Source organism: Cyprinus carpio, chromosome B23 (genome assembly GCF_018340385.1).
Source record: "Cyprinus carpio isolate SPL01 chromosome B23, ASM1834038v1, whole genome shotgun sequence".
NCBI lineage: Eukaryota > Metazoa > Chordata > Actinopteri > Cypriniformes > Cyprinidae > Cyprinus > Cyprinus carpio.
Genome location: NC_056619.1, coordinates 1,571,865 through 1,588,492, shown reverse-complemented (window position 1 = coordinate 1,588,492; position 16,628 = coordinate 1,571,865). Strand labels below are relative to the sequence as shown.

At 38.5% G+C, this 16,628-nt stretch overlaps 2 protein-coding genes across 17 annotated transcripts in view; one reads left to right on the top strand and one right to left on the bottom strand.

The window, feature by feature from the left end:
* Nucleotides 1–6,097, top strand: part of zmp:0000000926 (ataxin-1) — a 30,346-nt gene extending 24,249 nt beyond the window's left edge. For 8 of the 14 annotated variants that reach the window (XM_042750038.1, XM_042750035.1, XM_042750036.1 and 5 more), the window contains 3 exons: nt 1,876–1,940; nt 2,082–3,566; nt 4,833–6,097. In XM_042750038.1, the coding sequence (XP_042605972.1) occupies nt 2,226–3,566; nt 4,833–5,231 (1,740 nt within the window). In that variant the 5' untranslated portion in view covers nt 1,876–1,940; nt 2,082–2,225 and the 3' untranslated portion in view covers nt 5,232–6,097. The remainder of the gene's footprint in view (nt 1–1,875; nt 1,941–2,081; nt 3,567–4,832) is intronic. The other 6 variants (XM_042750039.1, XM_042750030.1, XM_042750029.1 and 3 more) reach the window with 1 other exon arrangement.
* Nucleotides 6,098–7,148: 1,051 nt separating this feature from the next.
* irf10 (interferon regulatory factor 10) lies at nt 7,149–15,366 on the bottom strand. Of its 3 annotated transcripts, none has more exons than XM_042750040.1 (9): nt 15,157–15,366; nt 14,693–14,870; nt 14,258–14,447; nt 14,064–14,140; nt 13,875–13,920; nt 13,718–13,795; nt 13,174–13,560; nt 12,962–13,080; nt 7,149–7,555 (listed from the first exon to the last, which is right to left on the bottom strand). In XM_042750040.1, exons 1-9 carry the CDS (start codon nt 15,183–15,185, stop codon nt 7,457–7,459), a joined length of 1,203 nt encoding a protein of 400 aa, XP_042605974.1. In that variant the 5' UTR covers nt 15,186–15,366; the 3' UTR covers nt 7,149–7,456. The 3 variants fall into 3 exon arrangements, with proteins under 3 accessions (XP_042605974.1, XP_042605975.1, XP_042605976.1); XM_042750041.1 differs by having other exon boundaries at nt 13,875–13,917; XM_042750042.1 differs by lacking the exon at nt 15,157–15,366 and adding an exon at nt 14,987–15,119.
* Nucleotides 15,367–16,628: the final 1,262 nt, after the last annotated feature.

The following is a 16,628-nucleotide window of genomic DNA, read 5'->3' as shown; positions in this document are numbered from 1 at the left end:
TAAGAATCTGGTGAGAATGAACAGACTTTGAAACTTCTGAAATAATTACATGATCTTGGAATGCACCTCTTAGTGACTAGTTGTGTTTGTCAGATTGATTCTGTCTGATTTTTCTATTGTGATTTTTTTTTTTTTTTTTTAAATGACAGAATTCCTAAGCTTGTCAAAGATCATATCTAAATCTATCCCCCATTTGCAGTACATGGTCCAGAAACATCATGTTAGAGTGATTTAATTTGTCTCAACAAGCAGGGCTGTAAAAATGATTAGGAGTAAGCATAGGGATTGTGGTATAGGGTGCAGAATATATTTGTAGCAAACTTTCAAAAACAAGATGTGCAGAGATAATTGTGGCATGTTTACAGCTTTCAGGAGGTAAGCAATTTTTCAATTGTAGTTATGAACTTTTCACCTAAGGATAGTAACAACTCAAGATAAAAAATACATAAATATCCATTGACATGATTTAAGTTACTTTCTATGTCTAGCTTTTATATTTTGCAACATTTCCATTTCTGTTTAGAATGAAAAATGACAATTCATTCATTCATTCATTCATTGAGTAACATGATATGTTTATTCCAGGATTTCCTTACTAGGGTCATGTATTGCAACATAAAAATGTATTTATGCAGCACTGAGAGATAAACAGTATGTGCAGTTTAATTACTTTACATACTACAGCATATGACTTGTGATATGCAAATACAGTGTGTAAACACTATCAGAAATAATGAAGCATTTGGAAGCACTTAACAAATCATATTGTGTTTTTTGATGCTAATGCTCAGATTAATTTTTAATATGTTCTCCACAAAATTCACACTAGCACTTTAGTTCACATAAATAGAAGGAACTTGTGAGAATAAACAGAAATGTCTCCGTTTTGTCTAACTTTGCTTAAAGATGTTTTAGCAGCTTGCTCTTGTGTGATGAGTACAGTTTGTCATGTGAACAGTTTGTCTGCCTACATTTCCTGATAAAATCCCTATATAACCCTCTCAGCTCTCTTTGGTCACTATAGATGTATGGACTCAGTTTCCATGGAGACAACAGCAGGGTATTGGGTTCAATCCATGTAGACAGTGTGGTAGACAGAGGCGTTGAGAAAGAGACCAGATGTGCTGGCAGTGTATTGCAGACAAATATAAGTGTTTAATTTAGAGTGCTGGATCGACATTAGAGAAAGTTCCCCACAGGAAGGTGTGAATGAAACATGCAAGTTTCACTGCTTTGAACCTTTCAGCCTTCTTTTGTGTGTGTGTGTGTGTGTGTTTGTTTTAAATGCCTCTGCATTAGTGAGCTTTAATCATTAGGTAACTTTCCCAATCACTACAGTAAATTCTGGAATAAGTCCGGAGATTCCCATCACAGATTATTAAACAGAAGCAACCTATTTAAGAACTGTCATGTAGTCTCTTGCCATACTTGTATGTGTGTGGGTGAGAACATTTTGAGTGTTTGTCTATCAGTATATGTTTTTGTGTGTTTGTTGGTAGCAATATGGTGATAAATATGTGGAAGTTATATTTAGAACAGTTGGACAATTTATTTATCCCAGTATAAAGCTTTCAGATGTTTCAGTCTGCAACTACATAGCCATTAAGTTATAGTCAAAGTCTGCTTTATTGTCAATTCTGCCACATACATATGTACAGAACATACAGAGAATTCAAATTATGTTACTCTCAGACCCTTGGAGCATACAGATAACACTAAACACTGGGTGGAATGTAAATATACAAATAAATGCAAATTAAATATAATATAAACATACAAATATACAAATAAGGGCATGCAAAAATAAATATATATATATATATAAACAGGTAAAAAAAATGTTTGATGAACTAAATCTATGGTTAATCTGCTTAGGTACTGAAGTGACATTCAGAAATAAGTTTTATCTGTGAATCGAGTGTTTAGGGATACTGCAAGAGGTCAGTACTATTTGTATTTAGTTATTTAATTCATTATTTATTTTATGTATGTATGTATGTGTGTGTGTGTATATATATATATATATATATATATATATATATATATATATATATATATATATTTGATCCTTTCTCTCTCAGGTGAGTGGGAGTTCTGAACGTGGCCGTGTGTGACACGTGGTGTGCGTGATGCTGATCAGCAGAAGAACATGTCTTTCTCCTAGTCCTTTGTTCTTCCCAGCCCATGTAACCTAGAGTGGCCAAGAAGGCCCGGGGGATTGTCCCATGAATCCAAGCCCAGACCGCAGTAAGGAGTGCCTCCCCCCCAAAAAGCGGGACTCCCGACAGGGCTCATCAGATCTGCTGGCGCCAGAGGATGACTTCAAACCCCCCGCCCCTTTTCGAAGCCGAAGGCAGCACCACTCTATGGAGGGTCAACGAGAGAGTAGGGATCTTCTACCACCCCCTCCACCCACGCTGCCACCCCTTCCTCTGTCGTTGCCGTGGCAGGTGTCCTATACTCCCTCCATGCATCCCTCATACCTGCCGGTCCAGGTGGGAGATAGGCGAGGGTCAGCTTCGGCATCCTGGAGAGAGGCATTGTGTGGACGGGGTGTGGACGGAGGACTGGAGCACCCCGTTGCCCATCACTCTCGTTGGCTGAGCAGTGACATCCCCCCAATTAGCGTGCAACCGCTCATCTCTATGCCCATGTTCAAAAGTGTCTACACGGCCGATTCCAGAGAAATGTGGTCCTACAGCTCCGGTCGCCGAGACTATAGCTCATCTCTCTTCTCACCTCATCTCTTTCCACAGCCTACAGTTTATCCCCACAACACCCTGCCTGACAGCAGACTCAGGTACCAAGGCAGACGGCCCAATGGTGTTGAAGGCACAGATAGCGGGTCTGGGCCTAGCAGAAGGATGCCCTCTTGTGATGACCGTGGGAACGACAATGTGACCAGGTTAGACGGTCAACATGCCAATGGCAGGAGAAGACAGGAGAACACAACAAGACAGACCACCGGAAGAGGCCTTCTGCCACGAGAGAGTATAAGTGCACATTCCTCACCGTGGGACAGGGACCCTCGGGGAACACCCAAAACGCCAGTACCCCCCTCACCAGACACAAAGACAGGAAGGGCAGTCACTTCTCAGGACCATTTCGGTGGTAGTGCCTCTCAGGCTGGAGCTCAGATTTACTATGCTGTTGGGTCCCTTTGCCAATCTGCCCACCATAACTCTCAAAAGTACCCACAGCTTAGTCCTTCTGTGTCCTGCTCCCTGAGGAAGTCCCAACACTTCCTGCAAAGCCAAGACAACAGCCATGGGGTTGAGACAGAATGGGATCCCTCAGCAGGGTCCTACCACCCTCCCGTCGCTGTGCTTACTGGCCCTGACCCACCCCCCTCTGCAGTCCTACCTCATTTTGCCAAAGGTTCCCTGATCGAGCTGGCTGGTGGCCATCTGAAGAGGGTGGAGGAGCTGAAGACAGAGGATTTTGTGCGAAGTGCTGACACCTTGCCTGAGTTTCACCTGAGCACCTGCACTATTCTGTTAATCTCACCTGGACCCACATACGGCTTCAACCACTTGCAGGTCTTGCTCACAGACCGCAACACTCAGGTGAGTTTAGCACAAGAAGTATGTACAGAAATCATAATTTACTGCAAAGTCAAGTCAAGGCCAATTTATTGAAGTGTATTTTTATTAATGCTGTACTACACAGTAATGACAAGGAAGGATAAAATAAAATACAGCCAGTTACACTAACACAACTAAATTATGGCTATGTCTACATTAATCTGTATACATTTGAAAGCGGTGTTTCCATTTTAAAATGCTCTCCATCCACACAAGCATTTTCAGGCATTTTCCAAAAGTTTCTTATCCACACTGAAATGTCAGAAAACATTAAGTTTGCTTTGTTGTGTGCATGAATTAATCCTTAAAAAAGCTCACTGAGGTGATACAGACGGAACATACATAATACTTTACATTTTCATGCAATTCTTCTGGTAGGATCATTTTATTGACGAAAATATCTCACCATTCACTGACACAGCCAGGTCGCACTCACTCACAATTGTATGTTTTTTGACATTTTTGTAAATCTTGAAGTGGTCTAAATAATTACCAAAATGGGCAGTAAATTATTATTACCAAATTATTACCAAAATTTGCCTAATAAATTCTGGTTTTCTTGTTCAACCGAAATAAGTTCTTTTCCTTCCAATATTTGACGTCCTTCAGACATCTGAAAAGGTTACATAAAGTCCCACTGAAGTACCTTAAAATGTGCAGTGTTATTCAGTGTGTTGACATAATTTCCACTGAAACAGGAGAGCATATCAAGTGGCTCATCACATAGCACGGGTATTATGTCTTCTGCTCGTAAGTGCCATTTATAATGTAGATGATGTCTAACCATTTGCAATGTTTGAAACACAACATTCAGTGTAGAATACGATCTGCCCTGTGCTGTCATGTCACTGGACCAGACCACACTATGTGCACCCTGTGGAGGTCTGCGTGACACTGGCACAAAACCAGACTTCAGTCCCCCTAATGGACACCTATGGATTGCTCCCTGTCCCCTATATAGCTGCACTATGTGCCATTCACATTATAGAACATAGTAGATGTTTTCAAAGAAGCTTTACTTTCTGCTTATAATGTAAGGGTTGGGATGATTTCAAATGATGTCATCAAAGTCCTTGAGCCTTACAACTTGTGATTTTTTTCAATTGTTTGGATCACAATATTTGATAAGTACTACCAATTGAAGTGTTTTTCAAATACAGTGCACATACAAAGTCTTAATGTATTTCTCTCTCTGAGTGTGAATCCTTCTGTATGACCTTACCAAAATGTACATTCTTGTTTCGGCAGGAGCTGCTCACAGTCTTAGCGGAGTATCCGTTTTTCGTCCGGGACCGCGGCTGGTCTTCTTGCAGTCCCCAGCGGAGCGCCCAGCTGTATGGCCTGCAGTGCCGTCAGCTCAGCACAGGCGACGTGTGTCTGGCACTGACTCCCACACCTGCTTCACCTCACTCCAGCAGTCAGGTGCAGCATCCTCACTTATGCTCAGAGGACGCGGTGGAGGTGGCGGAGAGGATGCCCCATGCCCCCGCACCTCTGTCTCCGCCAGCGGGACAGCCTTCTCCTTCCAGTTTGCTAAGCGAGCGGCCCCGCGCCCGCAAGAGGCGCTGGTCTGCCCCTGAGCTCCAGTCAGGAATCAAGACTAGCACCCATTTACCTCAAGGCTCTAAGCACGAGAGACAGCAGTAAGGCTTTGAATCGACTAGGAAGGTCTAGAGTCCGATTATTGGTAACCTCACAGATACCATGGAATAGCTAGTAAATTGCTCCCCTTCTGTCCTCTCCTGTTAAATGTGATTTCAGAATGTAGAACAACACATGCTAACCAGTTCCAAAATGCACAGTGAGACAATCAAAAATCACTTCTTTGTGATGCCACGCACCTTTAAGTAATGCTAATATCAAGCCTTTTCTGCAGGGTATGTCTTTTTAATCCGTATTATAACAAACTATACTACTGGAAGAAAAAGACAAAGTACACAAATATATGAGAATATATCATATTATGAGTGTTCTGTGAATATGCTACAGGAAATAGTCTACTGTTAAATTCGTAATGACGTCTTGTTTCACGCTTATGAACTGCGTACGTACCTTCAGTCTAGCAGGCAAGCTGAATGTATCAGCCAGGCTTTCAGTGTGGGGTCAATATGCTAGTTCACTTTAGCATTACGCTCCAGCCTGTTCTTACCAAGGGAAGAGACACTAATGTGGGAATGAAAGCACATGCGACCCTGGGCCTGGTGTTTTTACAGAGTGATGGTGCTAATGACACATCAGAAAAGTCCTCTGCTGATTGTGGGTTTCCCTTTGACATTTCCTTGTGAAAAAGGACAGAAATCTAGTGTTTTGAAATCAGATACGGGTATATCTACTCATGATTAAGCACACTCTATCACTTTATTTTTCTCTCTTTTTTGTGGTTTCTCAAATAACTTTTCGCTGTTAGTTTTTTGTTTCTTTATAAATGTTCGAATTGCTCTAAAAATGTATATTTTTAAAGTTGTGAGACTGTAATACAATGTTCGCTAGAAATAAAAAAACAGCTTTTTAGATTTATATTGAATTCTATATAGCATCTTAATGAGACGACAATTGAGAATGATATTGCCGCAATATTCTGATGTATGAAATACCAAACCTTGAGATTTTACTATGACTACGTTCACATTGTTAGTGTAAAAAGTCACACAGTTTCACACAGCAGCTTACCAGAGTAGAATACTGTCTGTATCATTGTGTTATTCTATTTGTGTGTATTACCTGTAACCATAGCGAAGGTTAAGTAAATATCAACGATGATGATGTGCAAAAATGCATTTGACACAACATAAATTCAATTGTGGTGCCATTTCATCTGTTGAATCTTGAATAAATGGCAGCTTTTCTTTCTCAGTAAAGAGCGGAGCATTGGAGCAGTGGAGAACAGCGACTGGATCCAAAGCTTCAGATGACGCACAGCTCATATCTGCGTCTCTCTGAGTTACTGAAGCCACAGTTATCATTTATTTGGTCCTCATCCCCGTTAACAATGGAAACGTGTGTGAATGCAACTGTTCAAATGACATAGATTGCAGGACTGAAAAGAGGAATCTGCTACTGTGTGAATGTGGCCTATGTCAAGCGTATGGGAAAAATCATGCAGTCATTACACCTGGGCAATGTTAAGGCTCATAACGCTGGCTTGCCTTGAGGATGTGCAGAAATCATGCCACAGTGATTATCATCATTACTCTCTTTTAAATGCAATGCACTTAGATTAGTTTTTTATTTTTATTTTATTTATTTTTTTAATCCACAATGACAGAATTAATCCACAGCTTCCTGAGTAATCTGCTCAAATATATTTGGGATGGGCCAGCCATCGTGACAACCTTAGGCGGGACGTTTTAAATTTGATTAATTTATCAATTAAAGGATGAAACGAAGATTCCTCAGTTTTGATTTGCCGTCTCTGAAGGATCAGAACGCTCTTCACTCTTATGAGTTCATGGCATTAAACACTGCCTGTGTGTAACGGCTGCATTCAGTGTGACATGAGCTCTCTTCAGTACAAGCTGTATTGTCTAGCATATTTTACTTCTGAAATAACCAGGTGATACAGAAGACTAACCAAACTCTTTATTTAAATGTAATTTTTGAAGCAAAATTTTACAATAAGATAAAGAAATCATAATCTAATTGAATCAGTATCATGGTTAGTAATATTAGTAGGACTATAAAGGACATAAAGCTTAATACAGTCAATGAAAAAGTTAACATTGTAGATTTCTTTTTTCTACTGATGTTAGATACAGACACTTCCATTTTTATTATTATTATTTTTATTATTATAATTGTAATTTATTAATATCATTGTTGGTGAATTCCTGCACAGGGATGGTGAAACATGTGCTGTTCTGATTAAGGTATGTTTATTCACTGGTTTTCCTGTGTGGCGGTGATTGCTTCATCTCCACATTATTAGGTGCATTATGCCTGCGGAGACACTCTACAGCAAACAGAGGAATCACCTACACACAGAGATAGAGTGAGTGAGAGAAAGAAAGAAAAGATTTATTTACTGTGTGATTATGCCACAATGCCCTCTACTGGTAGTTATCTGCTGCTTTAAAAAAATCCCTGAATCAAAATACTTCTGGGGCTGGAACAGCAACAAAATCCTATCCATCAATGGTTTGTAAGGGATTCAGTGTTAGCATACTTTAGCATATATTTGTTTAAATTTTACAATATTTTGTTTCTTGATAAATAAAATACATGAAAAAATAATGAAAAGGCAAATGCATAAGCAAAACCAACAAACAAACAAAAAACGGCATATTTGAATATGTGAATAACTTTAGGTTAAATGCTTTTGAATTGAATATACATGTATATGGTAAAACATTATTTTGATAATTCAAACTTACTAACTTATTGGTAACACTCTAGTATAGGGACTGATTACATAAATGTTAGCATTATTGTTATTAATATTGTATGTTTATTGGTTCTAATATTTAGCATGCCTATTATTAACATTGGCTGTTTATTAGAGCTAATAAAGCACTTATTGTTAATGACTATATTATTAACTATTAATAAGCAGCAAATTAAGAGTTTACTGAGGTAAAAGTCATAGATAAATGTTTGTTAATAGTGAGAACTGGTCCTTAAAATAAAGTGTGGTCAACTTATATTACTAACCCTAACCTAATAAGAGTTTTTTGAGTTTTATTTGGTTAGATTTTTTTGAGTTAGCAAAATGTATATATATATATATATATATATATATATATATATTTCCCAAGTGTCATAATGAGAAAATATCTCATAATTATGACCATGACCAAGTATAAGATATTATGTCATAATACAGGAACTCTTAATAGTTCCAAACATCTCCGCGCTGATAATATGATTGAATGGGTTTAATCAGGACAGACAGCAGTTCCACTGTATTTGCAGAAATTTCTAGTGATTATTAACACATAATGTGCATTGAATGTGTATTGATAGCTACGCTGACTATGCTTTACAATCACATTTTATTCTGGGGATTGAAAAAGAGACAGCATTGATGTTCTCATACTCAATCAATTAAATAATAATAAGTTCAATATTTTTGTTCAGTTCTATATTTTGAGTAGATTTTTGGTGTTAATAATGTGTACAATAATTATGAACCATGAATTACCATTTCAAACATAACATTTTCTAAAATGTTTATCATTTAAATATATATATATATATATATATATATATATATATATATTTATATGATACTGATGCATACAATACCCACTGAGTGCCATTAAACAGCTTGAAAGATCAAAGACAATTTTTAATAACTCCGACTGGATTCGTCTGAAAGAAGCAAGTCATATACACCTAGGATGACTTTAGGACTATGGACTAATTTTCATTTTTGGGTGAACTAACCCTTTAAAGCAGCACGCTGTCGCGTAACATGGCCATCATTGTATACGGTCTTCTGTGCTCAATACTAAAAGCATATTGAGCTGCGAAAGAGACGCTGTTTCCAAATTTATGTCAAAATGTCCGTCTTTATGTATTGAGGTTTTCACTTCAACTCAGTTATTTATTTAAGGGTTTGTTTATTTATGTATTGAGGTTCTGTCATTTATTACTCACCCTCATGTCATTCAAAACCTGTAAGACCACCGTTTATCTTCAGCGTTGATACTGTCTCCATAATGGTGGTGTGCCTCAGCATACAAGAAGAATTGTTGAATAAAGTTTTCTTTTGTTTTTTGTGCACTAAGAGTATTCTCCCTCTAGTAACCCCTGATGTCACATGCTGCTGTCTATGGAGGATCAGAGGGCTCTCGGGTTTCATCAAAAATATCTTAATTTGTGTTCTGAAGATGAACATAGGTCTTACGGGTTTTTGAACGACACAAGGGTGAGTAATTAATGATAGAATTTTCATTTTGGGTGAACTATCCCTTTAAGTGAATGTAAACAGTGTGGAAAATAATCAAATGCTTGTCAGTTTATTAGATCTGTCAGCTGTGCTTAAAGTTATTTAATATTAATCAAACAAAAGAAAATGAGTGAACCACTGCTCTTCACTGAGTAACTTTGGTAAGAATCAATGTATATTTAATTCATATGGTGAAGACTAAGCAGTGTTCGATTTTTACGTGATTACTTTATTCAGTTTCTGTGTAGCAGGCTCTTATCATTAGTAGGCTAAATTTTTTTCTTTTTCTGTTGTACTAAATGTATTTGTGATGTTGTTTGTCATCTTCTTTTTTTATTGTATTACTCACTGTTGTTTGTTGACAGTGAAATGACAGATTAAGGGGTTGGGGGTCATTTTGGGGGTTTTTATGAACGCATGGGGCCTTCTGACAAAGTTTTGCTTCGGGCCCCCAGAAGCCTAAGACCAACACTGATATATGGGATGTGCTGGACCAATAAATGCAATCCACAGAGAAACTTGCAGGACTTGAAGGATGTCTCAATGCCAGATACCACAGGACACGTTCAGAAAAGTCCACGGCTCAATGCATCAGAGCGGATCTGACAGCATGAGGGGGAACTCCGTGATATTAGGCAAGTGGTTTTAATGTTTTTAATGAAATCTGAGATATGTCCGGTTAACCAAAATTTATAAGATCCATTAAAAAAATCTTATAAAGGTGGCAAATCCATGTAAGTCAAGCAGGTTAATCCAGACCTTGTGAAGAGATACAGTTGTTTTATATAATAATTTATGTTTAGGATATGTAAGCAATCAAAAACCTGTCTTCAGACTTTCAACCAGAACAGGAAGAGTGATTTTTAATTGCTTTATGTGACACACTACATTAGGGAAAAGACTATAGCCACTATATTGTGAAATATCTGATATTCCTATTCTCAAATATGTGAATTAAAGAAAATGCAGTTTGATGTTTAAACTCCTTAATAATGACCACGTCAGTTGTTCTCTAATGGGTAATATGTGCTGCTGTGTTAGAGAGTCAGATTTACAACCCATGAATTCATTCACTTCTCCCGAAAGACATGAAAGTAAGTAACTGGAAGGGCTGGGCGATATAGCAAAAATATTAAACACAATATTATGTTTCATATCAGTCGGTATCAGTAATTATTGAAAACAATTTATTACTTTTTTTTAGACAAAGAGCAGAAGAAAAAAAAGGTTAAATTTAACCACTGTATATTGCAGATTAGAGTTAAGGAAACTTTTTGACTTGTATCCTGAAGCAACAAGAGGGCGCAATGAGCAAATATATTAGTTTTAATGTGACTTTTTGACTTGTATCCTGAAGCAACAAGAGGGCGCAATGAGCAAAATTATTCAATGCAATTAATGTATAATTTTTTTTTTTTTTTTTTTTTTTTTTTAAAATTATTCAATGCAATAAAACAATGGCTATCTATAAAAAAAAAATTTGAAAAAGTGTATAATTTCGTAAATTGATGAGCTTTTAATGAGCCGAAAAGAATACACGTCACACCTCTGTTTGTTTGTTTGCAAAAACCTCCACTGGCTCTGCACCCCTTTACCTAAATTCATTACTTCAGACTTATGTGCCCTCTAGAAGCTTGCGTTCTTCAAGTGAACGTCGCTTGATTGTTCATACCTAAGAAGCACAAAGTCACTTTTACGGACTTTTAAATTAACTGTTCCCTCCTGGTGGAAAGACCTGCACAACTCAGTCCCAGCAGCTGAGTCCTTAGCCATCTAGAATGAATCTAACTACCTCTCTCCATCTTTTTTGCATTCTATCTATTTTCTATTCTAATTTATTATACAATTAAAAAAAAAACCTCTAAACTAGCTTGCTCTATTCTTTTTCTATTCTATCTGTTTTTCTTTTTATTTATTATATTATTTAAAAGCCCTTGCTACGTGCACTGCCCTTGTTACACATACTACTTGTTATAGCAGTTGTATATCATTGCTCTTTTGTTGTTTTTGATTGCTTCCATTGTCCTCATTTGTAAGTCGCTTTGGATAAAAGCGTCTGCTAAATGACTAAATGTACATGTAAATGTAAATTTTGTTGTTTTTGATTGCTTCCATTGTCCTCATTTGTAAGTCGCTTTGGATAAAACCAAACTTGTTTTTGATTGCTTCCATTGTCCTCATTTGGAAACGAGCACATGTTAAAATGAGTGCTGTGCCTGTCTGCTGTTAAGATATTGTGAATGAGAAAAATTAATATTAGTCAAATTTATAATAAAAATTCGATTTTGAAATCAAAAATGGTGCATTTGAATTTCAGGTCCGGGAGCCTTATCAGTGGTGCACGAGACGCGGTGGAGATGATGACGTAAGTGTCGTTGTTGTACTTTATCGTTTTTGTTAGCCTGTCATGTTGAACCCACGAGATGCACTGCTGCTGCGATTTTCATTCAAAATATAGAGAAATATAGATGCTTGATGCAGAGAAGATCTTGGTTAGGTTAAAACCCAAAGCAAGCCATTCACACAGAAAGCATGTTCTGCGCATTTTCCAGACGGACAACTAACTCACACTTGCATCTCACACAAAAGATGAATAAAGCCATGTAAAGTTAAAAGAGCTTCAAATTTTGTCTCAAGAATTTGTGTTTTTTTTTATTCCATTCACTGATAGCACGTGCCTATGTCGTGTGTTATACCAAACATTTTTTCTATTTTTATCGATGAAGGTGTATTGTCTATAAATACTGATACCATTTTATCGCCCAGGCCTAGTAACTGGTGAACTAGGAAAAAAACAGAGTGAACTTTATAGTTGCCTACAAAATGCACAATGATGTGAATAAAACGTGTCATCAAATTATGTTTTAAAGGGATTATTATAGACTCTTCTATAGACATCAGTGTATATTTTACAAAGTGTACACTGCAGGCCAAGAAAAGAAGTTAGGTAGTTAGAAAACAAATTAATTAATATGAATTAAATTAATCAAAAGTGACAGGAGAGACATTTATAATATTACAAAAGATTTATATTCCAAAGAAATGCGGTTCTTTTGAACTTTTTATAAAAGAATCCTGAAAAAAGGTGTTTATTTCCAGAAAAAGAGAAAGAACCACAACTGTCAGCCAATGCACGAAAGCAGATTTGAACTCAGCAGCTGACATGCTGAATGCTCTAATCAAGCTGCTGTGATCATGCACGTCGAAGAGTTAAATAAGGTGGGTTTTAGCTTGAGCCGAAAAAGTGTCATTATGATGTTATGTGTTTTTATGTTTTGCTGCCATAGCTGTTCATTTTCTGTCTTTTCTTGTGCTACCATTGACAAACAAGTTGTGAAGTTTTGTATTTGTCAAAGAAACTAAACGAAACTGGGCAAAATCGTGGCCATTGGTACAGGCGACGAAAGCCACCGCTTACTGTCTGAATGCTCAGTTCATCTCCAATTGCTGCAGTAGAACTGGTGAGTATACAATGCTACTGAACACTCACTTGTGCAGTGATGAGCTTCTTGGTCTTTGGCTGGCTGGGGTCAGGGAACTCCTCTCCGAAGCACAGGTCCACTGTGTACTGTGGCTCAGGACCAGTGCCCTGCCGATGGTTTTGTAACTCTGCCAAGAACACAGCAAACAGCGTGAGGACTGAAGAATCACCAAAATGCAAAAGCACTGGTTTGCCCAGGCTAAGCCCCCTCCCTTCTTCACCTTGCATGAAGATGGTCATGTCCAGGAGTTTGCAGGTCCTCTCTCTCTCCAGTTTGTTTGGTTTCTGTCTGTGCTCTGCCAGAGGGCCGTCCCAGTACACGCGGCCCTGGCAGAAGCGCTTGATGAACACACCGTCTGGGGCCACCCACACCAGCACACCTTTCTCCAGGTGCGGCAGAAGACGGGTCATGGCTTCGGAGATGCCCGGGGCCAGGTGCACGATGTCTGGACGGGGGAAGAAGACCTTCTTGGCTTCACAAGGCCCGTAGATGCGCTCGTTCCCAACCGGAGCGCAGCCCTGCAGAATGAAGCAGCCGTCTGGAGATGTAGTGACGAGATTCTGCACCAGGTTCCCGTGATAGAACAAACGCACCTCCAGGCGGCAGTCTGCACACATGCACATGACATTACACCAATTTTATACATCGTTTTCCCCCAATTTAGGTGGATTTAAATCTTTAAAATCACAATGACATCTAGTTTCAAGTTGGTACTTCATGAAACAAGGAACAGTAGAGTATGAGCTTGCTAGGAATTCTCTCACCAGTTATGGGGACCTGAGACGGGTACAGAGCAATGCAGTTAGTGCCTGTACTGGGACACGCATACGCCCTGCCATTCACTGCAAACACACACATACACTCAATATAACTGATTGTTTGTTTTTAGTTAGTCATTGTTATTGAAAGTAAAACACTAACCACTCCATCCAACAGCTTTGTTCGAGTCACCAAGCGAACTGTCCTGCTGGATGGGAAAATAAACTATTATTTCATGTCACACAAAACATACGCAATCCGTCCAGTAGGGGGCAGAAACAAATGTCATCCAAGTGTGCAGTCAGTGTAGTGCGTGTGGGGATTTCCACAGGAGTTGTCACTGAACAGTACCTGCATGGGCAGAGGTGTCTCTCTCAAGGCTTTGCTGCAGTCACTGTCCAGTGATATGACTGGATTTCCAGCAGGTTCTGGAAGACACAAGGACTAGCTTATATCTGAAGCTGGTTTCGAGTATGACTGTGTATATGTTTATATTAATGAGGAAGTGAGGTTTGAGGAACACAAGGGTAGATCTGTCATAATACCTGCAGCTCTCCCTGTGTCGTCCAGGACACGGTAGACCTTGTACGGCTCAGAGATATCCAGCTGACTGCGCTCAGGAACCTCCTGGAAGTCTGTGCTCTTGTTGAGGGCACAGCGCAGACGTGTTTTCCACGTAGAGGGGTCTGCCTTGTCCCTGCCCTCTTGAAACTTACCCTTGTACATGGCCCAAGCCTGAGATACAGTGTGTGTTTAATCTGTTTTCAGTTTGAATGTATTGGTGTATAGCAGTTATATTTTTGACTTTTTTTTTTTTGTTTACTTTTTAGTCAATTGGACTTAAATGGGAAAATCAATCAAACATAATTCGAATGGCAGATATAAGCTTTAATCACCAGCAATCAAGCCCGTGCGTTATAATCAGTTTCGTCCGTTCGGACAGATATTTAAACCAGTTTTAATCGCCTCAGTGTGTTTACCTTAAACAGCGCGGCGTCCTGGTTCTGTCTGTAGTCCTGTTTGGCCGCGTGTTTCCAGGGAATCCTGAACATGGTTTTCTCCTCATTTTCCCAGCTCAGTCCAGCGTATTTAGCGCTGTCTATCTGCGCTATGAGCCATTCTCTCAGTCGCATGTGCCTCGACCTGTCTTCCATCAATCTACAACATAACACCAGTCACATACAAACAGCAGTTCTAACACACTATAAGACCTCTGTTTACTCTATAAAGCTCGTGCTAAGGTCATAAAGAAATGAAATTTTAGATGAACTCACAGTTAAACAATTGCATGCATTCAGACATGTGAGTGAGTGAGCTTTAAAAGTGAAAGTAAAAGTATGAAGTGAAACACTTTCGGTTTCCCATTTAATGAATGTTGCCCTGTTAACAATGACATGTTCGCGTAAGAAGCAAGCAGCACAAACTGTCCCCATGCACTACTCACCTCTGCCTGCAGAAACCAAACGTATGCATAAAGCTTGTTTGCGTCGTTTAATGCGGTGACACGTTCCTGACGTGTTGCAGTGTGCATGTGGCCGATGCAAGCATGAAAAACAAAACTGTGAATGCTGTGTTCTGTCTAAACAAAACAAGCAAAGAGCGTTCCGAATACATTGTATGGAGCTGTCATTACTTATGTAAGAAGTTCTGCACACTTGCTAAAACTCCCGTTACAATTGAAGAAGTTGTCTGCACGTCACAATACATCGGGACATTCTAAAACGCTTAACGTGGCTTAATGTATTGATATTAATAGACCAAACTCACTAACCATCACACTAATAAAGTATACTATCCTCAAAAAAATCAGATGAGCCCTGAATATGATCTCAACGGTTTAATAACACGTTAAGCCTCTGTCTTAGTACATTAAGCCACGTTAAGAGTTTTCTTATAATGGTTTTCTATGGAAGAAAAAGGCTAAACGTGTTATTAAACGCGTTGCATTCATGAATTCAGGGCTCATTTAATTTTTGTAGATAGTAGGCTATACTTTATTGGTGTGATGTTTAGTGAGTTTTTTTTTTTTTTTTTTTTAAATCTTAAGGCACGTTAAGCGTTTTTCACATTAAGCGTTTTAGAATGTCCCAATACATCTCTTATTTACACCGCGTTTACTCTTTAATTCTGCCGCAGAACCCAGCTAGCACTGAACAAAAACTCAGTTTTGAGCGCTATTGTATTTAATAATAATAATAATAATAACGCCAACAAAACAATAAAAATATTTATTGTCTTTCAACATATCCGCTCATGAAGGCTATCATTGCTTAAGTTCAACGTGTGAGCGCTTTCTCTGCAATGGGAATAATAAAGTCAAGGCACTGTTCTCCTCTAACAGACTCAGTCTCAGAACAGCTACAGTGAACATCAGCCAGCCTTTACTTGTGAAAAGAAAGCACTCATGCAGAATTCTCACTATTAGACTTCTTTTCATTAGTGCGTGTTAAGTTTATTTGCTTTTCTTTATGCATTTTTACATTTACCGTAATCTGTTTGAGTATGAATGTAATTCTTTAATCTGATTTTTATTTTTATTTTATTAGAATTTTTTTATTTTATTTTTTATTTTTTGAAAAAGAGAAAATATATGTGCCATTAACTGTAACACTATTCTTCGAGTGTCTTGGAGAAGTGGCCTCAGTTTTTTCAGTTTCTTCATCTAATCGCAGACGGTCTCAGTGATGGTGAGATCAGGGGCCATAGGTATAAAGCCACTCAGAGTACATTTTTAGTCCTAAGTGTGTCAGAATTCTAAAAATGACGTAATTTTACTCTTATTCCTAGAATAAGAATAAGAGTGATTCATAAAGCTTTCTACGTGTTAAGACTAGGTCTCAGCTCCTAAATTATTTAAGAGAGCTGAAGAGGTCTCCTAACCTAGTTAGGAGGAACAAGACGGAGACAAACACTTTC